At 31.8% G+C, this 14872-nt stretch overlaps 1 protein-coding gene across 20 annotated transcripts in view; it reads right to left on the reverse strand.

The window, feature by feature from the left end:
* Positions 1-14872, reverse strand: part of Ptprk (protein tyrosine phosphatase receptor type K) — a 536216-nt gene that overhangs the window by 106560 nt on the left and 414784 nt on the right. For all 20 annotated transcript variants that reach the window (XM_048798085.1, XM_048798091.1, XM_048798079.1 and 17 more), the window contains 3 exons: positions 11584-11693; positions 10019-10220; positions 5997-6102 (listed from right to left, as the gene is read on the reverse strand). In XM_048798085.1, coding sequence (XP_048654042.1) covers positions 5997-6102; positions 10019-10220; positions 11584-11693 — 418 coding nt within the window. The remainder of the gene's footprint in view (positions 1-5996; positions 6103-10018; positions 10221-11583; positions 11694-14872) is intronic.

Here is a 14872-nt window from a genome sequence, read left to right on the forward strand (position 1 = left end):
TATATATATATATATATATATATATATATATATATATATAAAATCACATTTTCTTGATCTATTTATCAGTTGAGGGGCATCTGTGCTGATTCCATAATTTTGCTTCTGTGAACTGTGCTGCTAGAAACATTGAAATGGCTGTATCACTAAAATATACTGATTTTATTTCTTTTGGATAAGAACTCAAGAGTGAGATAGCTGGGTCATATGGTTGTCTCATTTCTAGTTTTTTGAGTAGTCTCCACACCACTTTCCATTGTACTAATCTGCAGTCCCATTAGCAATGTTTAAGTGTATCTTTTCTCCCACATTCTTGCCAGCACTTATTATTGGTCATGTCCTTGATAACTGCCACTCTGACGAGGGTATGATGAAATCTTTGTGTAGTTTGATTTTCATTTCCCTGATTGCTAGGGATATTAAATTGTTTTTCATATATTTGTTGGCCATTTATATTTCTTCTTTTGAGAAATTTCTATTTAGTTCTTTTGCCCATTTATTGATTGGGTTATTTGTGGTTTTGGTCTTGAGTTTTTAGTGTTTTTTTATATATTCTGGATATGAATCCCCTGTCAGAGGAGTGGCTCTCATTCTGTAGGCTCTATCTTCACTCAATTGTTAACTTCAATGTGCAGAATCTTTTTAATTTGTTGTCATCTCACTTATTGATTCTTGGCTTTATTTCTTTGAGCTTTAGGGATCTTATTGAGGAAGTCAGTGCCTGAACTATAAGATAGAATGTTGACCCTATGGTTTCTGCTAACAGTTGTATGATTTCTGATCTAATTCCTAAGTCTTAAATCATTTTGATTTGAATTCTGTACAGGGTGAAAGATAAAAATCTAATTTAATTCTTCTATATATGCATATCCAGTTTTCCCACACCATTTGTTAAAAAGGTTGTCTTTTCTCTGACATATATTTTCAGCACCTTTGTCAAGTATCAGATGGCTATAAATATTTGGGTTTGTCTTTTTTTTTTCTATTCCATTCATCCTCATGCCTACTTTGATGCCAATACCATGCTATTTTGTGACTTTAGCTCTGTAGATAATTTGAGGTATCATGATGCCTCCCACATTGCTGTTCTTGCTCAATATTGTTTTGGCTATTTTCAGTTTCTTATTCTTCCAAAGGACTACTGTTTTCTAGTTCTATGAGAAATGTCATTGGTATTTTGATATCTATTTCATTGGATCTGTATATCGCCCTTGGTAATATGGCCATTTTCACAATATTAATCCTGCCTGTACAAGAACGTGGGATGTCTTTCCATCTTCCAAAGTTTTAATTTTTTTTTCTTCAGTGTTCTTTAGTTTACATTGTAGAGTTATATTAACTTCTAAATACCTAGGTTAGATTAAATTCCAATTTTATTTTTTGATGTTATTGGAAAAGGGATGATTTTACTGATTTCTTTATCAGCTGACTATCACTGTTGGAGTACAGAGGAGCTATTGATTAAAATTTATTTATCAGCTCTAAAAGTCTTCTGATAGTATTTTTGCAGGGGAGGAGATTTTTTAGATATAAGATTATGTCACCAGCAAACAGTGAAAGTTTGCCTTCTTTGTTTGCAATTTGTATCCCTTTACTACTCTTGCTTGATTTCTCTGGATAGAGTTTTAGGAACTCTATTCAATAGAAGTGGTAAAAATGAAAAATCTTTGTCTGGTAAAGATCAGTTGAGAATCCATCCATTCTGTGCTTTTGGATAATTGAAGTTTCAATTTCATTACTTGATATTGGTCTATTTAGGTTTTCTATATCTTCCTGGCTCAATTTTGGCATATCATATGTGTATAGAAATTTTCAATGACTTCTAGACTTTGTAGTTTATTGTAATATAAATTTTCAGAATAATTTCTAATGATCCTCTGGATTTCAGAAGTATCTATGGAGATATTTCCATTTTTATCTCTAATGTTGTTGATTTGGGCCTTCTCCCTTTTTTGGTTAGTTTGGTCTAAGAGTTTATCAACTTTATTTATTTATTCAAAGAGCTATCTCTTTGTTGCATTGACGCTGTGTGTTTTTTTATTCTCAATTTCATTAATTTCTGCTCTGATCTTTATTATTTCCTATCATCTAATAATTTTGCAGTCAATTGTTCTTCTTTTCCCCAAGGCCATAAAATAGAGCATATGTATATTTATTTGGAATCTATTTTTATAATGTAAGCTCTCAATGCAATAAATTTTCCTCTTAGTACTGATTTTATACTGACTCGGAGATTTTAATAAGTTGTATATTTGTTTTCTTTTGTTTCTAAGAATGTTTTGATTTCTTTTCTCATTTGTTCTTCGATTCATTCTTCATCTTAATGAGTGTTATTTTATCTCCATATGTTTGCATGGTCTGTGCTATTTTCTACCCTGTTGATTTCTTGTTTCATTCTCTTATGGTCTGACATGGGATTTTATAAATACTTTTATTTATTTGCTGAAAATTACATTGTGACTTGGAATAGGGTTTATTTTGAAGACAGTTTCATCAGCTTTTGAGAAGAAACTAAATTTAGCTATTTTGAGGTGAAATACTTTGTAGATGTCTATTAGGTCCAACTGATTTACAGTATTATTTAGGTTGGATATATCCTTATTGATTTTATTCTTTGATGACCTGCTTAGGGATAAAGGTGTGTTGAAATCTCCCAGTATTATTGTATTGGGGTTTACTTGGGATTTAATATCAATGAGTATTTTTTAAATGTAATTGGGTATATTGACATTTGGGGCATATAATATACTATTGTTATTTCTTCTTGTTGGATTGTTCAAATTACCAGGATGTAATGGCTGCCTTTGTTGCTTCTGATTCATTTTACTTAAAATCAATTTTGTCAGATATGAGAAGAACTTCTATGGCTTGTTTTCAGACTCCATTTGTGTGGAATTTTGTTCCCCAATCTTTCATCTTCAGCCTACCAGTGTTGTTACATATTAAATGAACCTCTTGCAAAAAAGCATGTGGTTGGATCTTGTTTTGATTTTTTTTATGCATTCTGGTATTCTGGTAATCTATGTCTTTTAATTGGGGAGTTGAGAGCATTCACATTCAGTGTTATTATGGATAGCACTGAATTTTCTATCAACTGTCACTGCAATAATACAGTATTGTTATCAGTCATCAGTTATAAATCTACCATCCCTATTCCCAGGCATATACTAAACTGCTTTAGGCAAATTCTATTTCAAGTATCCAGCTCAGGTCCTAACATACGTAGAATGTTATTGAGTCTATTATTACTCTTAACCTTCATAGTAAAACTAACTAAACATAACATAGAAACTCTATAAAACAGAATTTTTCAGATAGAATTGGAGTTTGATACTAGAAACACCAGGCAGAAAGAATGTTCATTTCCACTGGAGTTGGGAAAAACTAATGGTAAACTAAAAAGAAATGGAGACTAATACAGTTATAAAATAGCAAGAATAGACTCAGTATTTAGGGCCAATATCATCAGAGAATTAAGAGCTGGATGCTCTTAGGAGGTTGAGCTAATAATAGGTAAATAGTTCTGGCTTTTGGGGGAGGCTACAGGTAGAGTGGAATGACACTAAGCAAAACCCACCAGAGAAAACATTCTTTTAGGCCAACAAGTAAAGAAGAAATTGAGCAGAAAGTCAAACAGTTTCAGTACAGCAGAAGGAAGTTAAGGAGATCCAAACAAAGATTTGCAGAACCATGCCATATAATTAGTGATATAATGATTGTATCAAATTGGGTTCTCATTGAAAAAAAAATTAGGGCACTATAGTGGATAGTCTCATGAGAAGACTTCAGTTAGCAGTAGGTAGTAATATCATCAGAGGGAAAAAGAGAGGACCATCTGACAGGAGAACTCAGAGAAAAAAAAAAAAAGCACAGTTCATAGGAGCCAAACTCCCCAATTAGACCAGGCTGGCCCTGTCTGTTGGCCCCACCTGTAGCTGAGCAAGCCTCTACAAATAAACTAAATATGGCTTGGTGGGATTAAAATATAAGTTGATATTAGATTTTTTTCCTTGGTAGTTATTTGTCTTTTAAAAATTATTGTTTATATTATTAATTATTTTTGTAGTATTCTAGAATTTATTTATTTATTTATTTACTTATTTTCATCTCTTGGACTGTAAATTTGGAGTTATTGATCTCAATTCTAGAAAATTTCAATAAATGCCAATAAATGCAAAAATTATTATTTCTATGTCAGCAAAAGAGGACATATCATTAGCTAGGATATTTTTGCACAACTACTACTTTGGACTAGAGGAATTCTTGCTAATTAGAAATTATGTGCTACATAATGGCAAACAAAATGGAATACTTTTGACTTTAACATGTGTTATAGATAATATACTAAGTTCCTGAGAACCACCTGAGCAAAAGATTTATGAGTCTGCAGGTACCTTGATTGTCCACGATAAATCTGGGCAAAAGCCCTCTGCTTTTTTGTGGTCACTTTATCTTTTATTTACATCTCTAGAACAATACCAGGTACTACTTAATACATGCAAAATTTATGGAAAAACACAATTAAATGATTAAAGAGTTTATATAAGTTACATAGCATAGCAATGTAATAAATAATAATAATAATAATAATAATCTTTTTGCAACTTACATTAAGAAGAGCTGAATTCACTCAAATATGTAACTCTTAAAAGACAAATGCAAGAATCTGAGAGCTCATTTACACAACAGTATCAGAATTGAACCCCTACAAAGTAAAATTTTATCATAGGTAGGAATATGTGAATGACCCTGATTACTTGTCAATAGAGAAAGATGTTAAGCGCATGCATATTCTTTCTCCTTTGGATCTGCAATCAGATTCACTCACAGATCACTGATTCATGAATAGCACTGTGTACTTACTTTGAATTTTCAAGTAGCCAGCACTTCACAAGTGTTTACATTACAAGTACTCTCAACCACTTCACGTTTTCTGTAGTGTGGTATCCTCTGATTTTTACCCAGAATCAAGAGTTTCCTTTCTGTCTCACATTTTTTAATCAATATATTTTTTTAATTAGTAAAATATTTATATCCTTTCAGCAACACAGGATTATCTGAATGTTAATATGTATTCATAAAGTCAAATGTGTTCATTTTACACATAGATCAAAGATTAATTTTTCAACAAAAAATATGTAAATAATTTGAGATAATTCAATTGTGAAATATCTATACTTAGTTTGTGCCTTGATTTACTTTTAAGCAGAAGTCTGATAACAAACTTCCTACAAAATCTACCAGTTTTAAATAGAAATGTGCTTAAATTTTAAACATTCATCTAATAACAGATGTGCATAAATTAAAATGGAGCGCATAATTTGACTCTTCCCTAAAAACAACTGCTCACAATTTTATGAAAATGATGGGTATTAAGTAATATGAAAGGTTTTATTATTGGAAAGACAAATGAAATGCCAACTTGAACTTTAATATTTACTATGGAATTTCTCACATGGAACAATTCAGGAATTAAAAGGTCACATACGATTCATTCCTTATAACTTTTTTTGGCTTTTATTCCCTCAAAGCTCCCTATTTTCAATCACTCATATGAAATTATTCATAACTTATTTATTGCAGTGGACAAGAGTTATTTCCTCATCATATTTTTGACAAATATCTTCAAAGGTTTTATACCAGAGATTCCAACAGAGGAAGTAAAATAAAATGGGGCTAAAGAAAAAAAAAAAAGAAAAAGAATGAAAGAAAGATAAAAAGATCAGTACTCTAAAATCAGTGTAGAGGTGAATGATTTGTTTCATGAATATCTCAAAAATCCTCTTATAATTTTGCTTTTAACTGTAGGTCTATTTGCAGGCATTGTCTAAATGAACAACAAACAAAAACAAAGAAACAGTAAACCTTCATGATACTAATTGTCAAATCAATATCTCAGAAATGAACGGCTTTATTTGCTGCTAAGCAACCATTCAGAAAGCCTCTCTCCCACTGGCTGGTTTTTTTTTTTCTTTAACTGTTATTTCCCCTCTTACCTGATAGGTGCACCTTTGGCTTGTGCTGGTCTCAACAATACAGTTATTGTGGTTGCAGTTTCATTGAGAGAGGCATCAACTCCTTCATAGTCTGGCAAAGTTGGAGCTGATCAATGAAACAAACAACAAAAAAATTTAATCAAGTCACAGAACTGTACTATGAGTCAATATAAACAAATGCTCCTAACTTAAGGAAAAATTAATTTAACCCCCAATTATCTACAGTATAATACAACATATTTTGAAGCATAACACCAGCCACTGAAACTTAACCCCAGGAATGTAAAGCATAAAAAACTATAAAATCAAAATTGTTGCTGAAATTTTTAAAATAATCTGGCAACTTGTGATTACACATTTTAAGCATTTTATGAAGATGTGTTCAGTTAGTTTCTGGAGACTTTCAAATCAGCAATGAAGAGATGGGGAGAAGATGAGCATCGCAGAATCAGGAGCACTGGCTCTGGAGTAACTTATGAAGATCTGGAGGTAGCAAGGGCAGAAGCTGACTTAAGTCTACCTGGCAAGATGGAACTATTTACACTCTAAATGTTGCGGAAAGACTTAGTGTTCTTGTTTGGATCATTTTCCTCTCAACGATCACAATGGAAACATAGCAGGCAAGTGTGGGTAATGGGCATCAGCTTTTATTTATAAAGAACAACAGTGCGTTAATTGCCAGATTCTTAAAATAAAAAAAATATTGAATAATATTTAATTGGGAAAAAGAGTTTTCCTAAACGTAAGATAGGTGAAAGAGTAACTACAAATTTCTTTTAACTATTTTTATGTAGAAAGATATTTGAAAGTTATGTACCCAGTGAAATGTGTCTATTTCCAGAAAAAAACTGAGATACAATGTCAGGTAATAAATTATTTGAAGAATGTTATCCATTCATTGAACAAAGGAATTAATATTTTATGAAGCATGAGAGTCTTATAAACAAAAACTATACCAAATTGATAGCTGGTACAAAGAGGAAGTCTGTTAATTTGTTGAAATACTGGGTACCATATGACTAAGGTCAGAAGGACCTCGAGGGCTGCTTAAAAAGATTACTCCCATCTCCTCTACAGTTAAGGTTTCAGTAGGTTGGGGAAAAGAAGTTTCCCTGGTAAAGTTGGTCCATACTTTTTACTTTTGTGTTGGAACCTGGGACAAAGAAACAGGGAAGATTTCATGATTTAGGGAATATTTGAGTTGAAACTTAAGATAGAACTAAAAACTCATCAGAAAGAGACAGCATGGACTAAGATTCTAGAGAGAGGAAGCAGAGTGTTTGAAGATACAATACCTAGAAGGACTGTGTGCTCTAAAAACTGCAAGCAACTTGATATGCCTGGACTTGGGATTCATGGGAGCAGTGAAAGATGAGAGGAGCTGTACAACGAAGGACCACAGATGCTAGTCATGGGTAGGTGAGTGGACATTATCTTACTGGGTATATTAACATTTGAAAATATTTGTTATGGTTAAGATATGAGGTGTCTTCCTAAAGCTCCTGTGTGAGACAATGCAAGATTCAGAGGTGAAATTATTGGGTTATGAAAGCCTTAACCCAATTAGTGAATTAATCCCCTGATAGGGATTAACTGACTGGTTATTGAAGGCAGGCAGGGTGTGCCTAGAGGAAGTAGATCATTGAGGACATGTCTTTGGAATATATATTTTGTCCCTGGTGAGTGAAGTCTATTACTCTCTACTTCCTGGTGCCATGCTACCTGTTGTGTTCTTCTATCAAGTCATTCCATCATGATATTCTACCTCCCCTGTGCTTCAGAGCAACTGAATCTGCCATCTATGGCCTGTGACCTCTGAAACCCTGAGCTCCCTAAACAAACTTTTCCTCCTCAAGTGGTTCTTGTCAGGTAGTTTTATCACAGCAGGAAAAAACAACAAAAGCAATAACAAAAACACAACTGACTAAAACAATATTTATGAAGGAAATACAGAAAAATATATTGAAGTAAGTCTGAAGGCTGAGATATCACTTAGATATTTCAAACAGGTATTTATTTAAACAAAAGTTTTTTAGTTGTCAATGGACCTTTATTTAGTTTATTTATTTACATGCAGTGCTGAGGATTGAACCTAGTGCCTCACACGTGGCAGGCAAGTGCTCTATCACTGCGTCACAACCACAGCACCTCAAACATGTATTTAAAATATGGTACCAATGAAAAATAAAAAAAAGGAACAGTGATATAAGGAGGAGTTAAATTAGTAACCAAGTATAATTTAGGAAGTAGAATTGACAATATTAATAAAGTACATGCACTCTATGTATATGTGCATTATGTATATGTGCATATGTGTATTTATTATGCACATTCATATAGACATTCAACCATTAACTTAATCTCACCTTCCTCTTAATTGCTTTAAAGATGCTTGGGGATACAACTATTGGACTCAATATATAAATAATAAATTACTCAAAAAATTCCAGGTGATATTGAGAACCATATTAACCATCAATATTATTAGCCTGACTTTGATTTCTACTTGTTTCAATATATGGAAATGGCAAGGAAGTTTTTAAAGTACAGTCAAATACTCATTGTTTTTAGGTTGATACAAGTAAAACTGTAGTTAAATGATTCAAAGAAAAATTAGGTGAATATTCTTTTCTTTATATTTTTGTGTTCAATGAAAACATAGTACCTTTGTCTTGAGAAATACACTTCACACACACACACACACACATATTAGGCTCTTAAGAATTTACAGCTGTTCAGTATTCTCAGTTTTATAAGCTTATATAAAATTTCTGTTTCTGTGGAGAGAGCTTACTCAATTATTGCACTACTGCTAAGTCTGGAGGTTAGCAACATATTCCTGTACATCCTAATATCACCAAGTCTTATTTTCTAATAAAGTGAGTAAATAAATACCTTAAATTGAAGATTTTTAATATAAAGAATAAAGTTTTTAAATGTAACTTTATTAGAATATTAAGATAAATCAAATTTGCACAAGGTAATACACCAATTTCATTGGTGATACAAATTTTTAAATTTAAACTATATTAATCACATTTCCAAATAAAATTTATACTTAGAACAATGCAAGGAATATGTCTCTTCATTTTGATGCAAATTGTAGTTTCAGAACAATGCTAAAATTTTAAATGGGTAGTGTGGTGTATCATTGGTATATTCTACATAGAACTATAATGAAAATTTAAAAAATGAATGCAAATAACTGACAAAATCAAAATTAATATTTTAATATATATATGGCTGTCCTTTAAAACATTTACTTGCAAATTTAACTCTCAAGTTGCATATATAATATAGATTTATTTAAGTAACCTTAAATAAATATGATAAAATGTCATATTAACTGGAGTAGATTTAGGACATATTATAATGCTAATTCCTAGCAAGAATTTAATCAGGTTTAACTGGTGATTTGACTGAAAGAGAAATAACATCTGTAAACAAAGTAGTCAAATGAAACTATAAAATTATTAATGGAATGTGAAATTTAATTACATTTGTTTATCAAGTTAAAATTCTCCTGCATGTTCCTGTTCTGAAATTTAGATGAATTTATGTGAGATTTCCAAGAGAAAATGAAAAGCCTATGTTTGTTTAAAATTATCAGAATGTTGGAGATAATGTATGTGACACTCTGATACTAGAGCAAAGATCCTCTACTGTTCTTTTGGCAAAATCCATTTGTAGAAATCTGATACCATAATAATTATCAAAAGTATAATAAGGCCTTTGTCATTTATAATGAGCTTTGGAAGATTGTTAATAAAAATATATTGTAATTTCTAAAAAAACACTGTCAATTAAAAGTGAAAAGTATTTGTAATTGGACATATAATCAATAATTTGTATTTAAATGATTCTTTAAAGTGCTTTCAATCATGCATAAATATAATCATGCATAAACATATTAAAGATTCAAAAAGTGAGATGAATAACACAGTGTACATATGAATCTCCAGATCATGCTATTACAAAGCAAGAGTGTGATCAATACTATTTGCACATTTTTCATTGTATACCTGAGATATTGGTGGTCACATTGATGGAAGTGGCTGGCCCAAAGCCTTTGACTGTGCTGGCTCTTATGAAAAACTGATAGGTAGTTCCAGGGTGGAGATGCATAAAGACATGGTGTGTGCTATTCCATAAATTGGACACTGTCTGGGGAGGTCCAGCTACTGGAACTGCAGGATCAAATGATCGTATGCTGCTATAACTGACCTGTTTTGAGAAATGCATTATCATATGAGGATATAACTGAAATACAGATTTAAGTAAATTAAGTTAAAGAAGTAGAACCAACAGTTCAAGGACATTTCCATTTTAAATCTTATTACATAATGCCCGTTCAGGTCGAAAAATGTATTATCAGACACCATTGCTAGTGTGGATAATAACATCACATTTGCTTTCTATGGGAAGCTTAATTTATTCTTTTAATGAGCACTTGCTTATTACTTGCTACAATATGCAATAAAAAGATTGTTGGAAATCATAAAATATATTTTTCCTATTCGCTGTCCACTATAAGTCATGATAAACTGTGAATAACCCCCTTTTTTTTCATTCTGTTTACATCTATAAATCATCTATGCATTAATAAGATATACTAGAGTTGTATCTGACAATAAATGTATAAGTATTTTCTTCCATCAAAAAATAAAATAATAAGTATTAACTAATTAATGTGTAATGACATTTAAATATGTATGCATACATACGGAACTTTGTAGTTACATACTTTAATGGTATCAGGGACTGAACCCAGGGACACTTAACCACTGAGCCACATCTCAGATCTTTTTCATTTTGAGAACCTTTCCATAAGTTGTGTAGGGCCTCGCTAAATTGCTGAGGCTGGCTTTGAACTTGCAGTCCTGCTGCCTGAGCTTCTGAGATCAAAGGCATATGCCACCACATGCACCTTACTTTAATGTGTATGAAACACAGAAAGTACTCAAGATATGTACATTATTAACATCATTTTATACTTTGTCCAAGATATATAACAAATTCAATGAAAGCAGTATTCAAGTATGCTAACATAGTTATAAAAGAGAAGACTCTGTTAGTGAGTCTTGCTTCATTCTGCAGTCACCAGAAATTTTAGAATTTAGTCTATAATCAAAATTGACTATGCAGAAATAACACTACACATTTGTGCAATTGATATTATCCTTTCCTTTCTTCTCTTAACATTTGAAAATACAATGATTTATATTCAAATTTGCAAAGAAGGAATGGAACAGGTTTATAATTTGTTTTATTGGGCACTAATTTCTTACACTGAAACTATTGATATTCAGTAACATCTCCTAAAACAGTGTGAAATGAGTTTCTTAATTGTAGAAAAATGAGGGGTTTTTTTTGTATGACGATTCATTATAATCACCAGTAAGTCTGTTGACAACAACTATGCTTCCCTAAGACAGAAACAAAAAACTAGAATTTACTTAAAAGATTTGAAAATTATTAATTCTCATCCTCACTTCTTTTCCATTATTTTCCCTCTAACTTTTTCCTTTGTTTCTCCCTCTTATTCCTCCCATCCACATTTCAGTTAAATTCCTCATTCTCTCACTACCTCATATTGAGTGATGATTCCATTAGGATCCAAAGGTTCTTTCCAGTTCAAGAAGATCTTGTTTTCAAAGGATGTTCCTTGAAGAGATTTGACGGGGACAGGCCCAGGAACTAAAAACACAGATATTTGGAGTTGTAAGAATACTTATATCAGAAATAGAAAAAGTAAATCATGTAAACTTGATATACAAAATTATAAAGAAATATAATTTTAAACAAACAAACATGTGACCGTAAATAAAGTAAGCTATATAACCAGTTTTCTGACTTGACTTTGGTATATAGGAACTTAAAATTAGTCTTTAAGTTTCTAAGACAAAAATACAGAAATGCAAAGTTATTTTTATTCAAAAGAATATTCCATTGCCTTAGAGAGTTGCATAAATTATGTAGTCTAGTTTTCTCTCTTGCATACCTCTAATAACATGAACATCTTATTTGTAATTCGTTTCAAGAACAGAGCTATATTTCCCTGAAAGATTTTTTGAAGATTATACTAATCCCCCAAAGAGTCTCCATAAACAAAGTTCATATAATAATGAATTATAATAATAATTAACACTCTTTGGACTGAGAAGCAAATCACACAGCACAGAATTGGAATGCCCATTAATAATCACCCTGATTTTTATTGCTATAATTATTAAATTCTTTATAGTTATAAAAAGACAGGATTTTTTTTTTTGGCAAATTTAAAAACAGTTGTTTAGGATGAATAGGTTCAAGTGTCATTTCTTCAGTCTTTTAAATGAAATTTAATTTTTCATAGTTAAAAATCAAAGCAGTTTATAACACCAAAACAATTTAGGACTTAAAAATTTGTATAAGAATTCATTTTATTTTAATTTTGTTTGGTTTGGAGGGGTGTGTATTTTTCTTATATTTGGCTTTTTGTTGTTGTTGTTGTTGTTGTTGTTGTTTGTTTGTTTTTTGTAGTTATGTTAAGAATCTAAGCCAGAGCTTCATATATGACAGATAAGCACTCTAACACTGAGCCACAAATCCTAACCTTGTATCATGACTTTTGAAGTGTCCCCAGGTCTGATTAGATTTGAAGAGCTGCCAATCAAATCCTTATTTGGGTATGTCATATAAATGGCAAAACCCAGTGGCAATGCTGAATGATGCCTTGACTTCTGTTGCCAAAACACAAGAGACTTCTGCTGTTGTGTACGTTCCTTTTATAAATACTAAATACTTAACTACTATCTAGTCATGCAAATATCCATATTTCACCTCTGATAATGTTTAAAATACATACTATCTGGAGTACTTGGCTTAAAGTCTTGCTTCCTTTTGAAAATATCAACCCAATATTGAGCAAGTATGATTTTTAATTAATATTTTCCCTTAATCTAACGTTTCACTGAACTTCACACATGACATTATCTACAAATGCTGTTTCAAAGTACAGAGCAATTTTGTGAGGATTGAAATAAATTAAAAATCATTGGATCAAAGGAAATGCATTGCTTTGTGGCTAGTAGCATCAAGAAATCCTGAATGTGTCACAGGGGTAAGATTTATTTCAATCTACAAGGAGCCTATGAATGATGCTATGACCTCTGAGACAGAAAACATAATTTGGCACTTATTAATAAATTCATAAAGGAAAGAAACCCATAGTAAACAGAAAAATGCCAGTGCTAAACTTTGGGAGATAAGTCTTGCATCTGTGAACTGAAGCCATCGGCTGTCCCCAGCCCATATCATTAGTGCAGACAACTTATCCTGTCAGGACAAGGGGGCTGCAACAGGCACTCTGCAACCTGTGGCAACTGCTGAAGCTGCCATGGGCACTGGTTTGTTTTCCAAGTGGAGGGGAAAAGCTCAAATAATGAGGAAGTGTGCATTTGATGGCATTATAATGATAAATGGCTAGGCTGACTTAATGCAATTTGGCCTGTAAATAATATAAAATGGCATGGGTGTATTTCAAATTGTTCCCATCTAGGAATGATTTAAAATGTTTACAGAATTCTGCATTGAAAGAGGGAAAAATTGGACAATAGCTATCCTATGATATTTTTATTTCTATGCCCTTCTCATACATGTTCTCCTTGTTCATCAGAATTTGCTTCAAGTACCTACAGGGAGAATGTATGAGAAAATTATGTATAAAAAGTGCATATTACTGATTTTTACTTGGATTAGTATAGTCGGTGAAAGAAAGCTACACTTGGGTGAACTATAGCACATACATTAAGATGTGGGAAGGAGGTGTGGGCACTGAACAATTATATTCATTAATTGTCTCCATTTGAAGGAAGACAAGGTCTATATGCACAGGCAATGTCTCCACCCACTTATGACTTATGTAAAAACAGCAAAAAGTTACTAAAGCTATTGCATGACAGTCTACAGATTGCAGGGGATGTCAGTTCACATTTCCACATCAACAACTTTTAATAGAGACAGAATGCTGACTTTTGTTCCTCTGCTTGTGATTTATATGAGAGCTGTTTCAGCTATTTTGTTTTTAGAATAAGAAAGTCCTTTAAAATATAACCCTAAAAATGGAAAAGAAAGAAACGATGAAATGTGGGTGGGACAAGGTTATATTAAATAAGCATGATAGCCTTTAAAATCTAATAAATGTGCATTTAAAAATAGCTTTGTATTCTCAAAAAAGGTCCTCAAACCAGGCTTTTTGCTGAGCTGACTTCATAATATTGATTTTCATGAATGCTGGAATAAAAAATGAAAACAAAACCTCATACAAAAAATTCTGCCCATGCATTAAAAAAAACGTGTGCAATAAATTAAATATAAATTCTACCTTAGGGTTCTGGTGGGAAATCATTATAGCTTTGCTCTCATGATTTATAGATGTCCCCAGAATTCTTTTCATATAATTATATCCTTTTATTACATGGTTGATAATTTATTCTTTTTCTATGTATATAGGGCAGCAATAATTTAGTAAGACCGACTTAATCAGATCATCATAATCCATTGATCTTTGCAACAATGGGTTATAATTTAGATATTCTTCCCCCCGTTAGGAACATTAAGACACATCAAACATTCTATGTAAAAACACAGCTCATATGGGCAACACTTGAAAACTTAGCTACTTACAAATACCTCGTATAAGTTTGCACATAATCTTTAAATATTATATATAAAACAAAAAGGAAAAAAAAAACACTATGACTGCACTATGAAGTAATAATACGAAAATTAAAATTATTAAACTAGTAAAAATTATGCAAAGTATCAGGTCTGAAAATAATACTGAATTAGAAAAAGTAATATTATTTTACTTTTACAAGACTATTTCTGGATAA

Source organism: Marmota marmota, unplaced genomic scaffold, assembly GCF_001458135.2.
Source record: "Marmota marmota marmota unplaced genomic scaffold, marMar, whole genome shotgun sequence".
Classification (NCBI taxonomy): domain Eukaryota; kingdom Metazoa; phylum Chordata; class Mammalia; order Rodentia; family Sciuridae; genus Marmota; species Marmota marmota.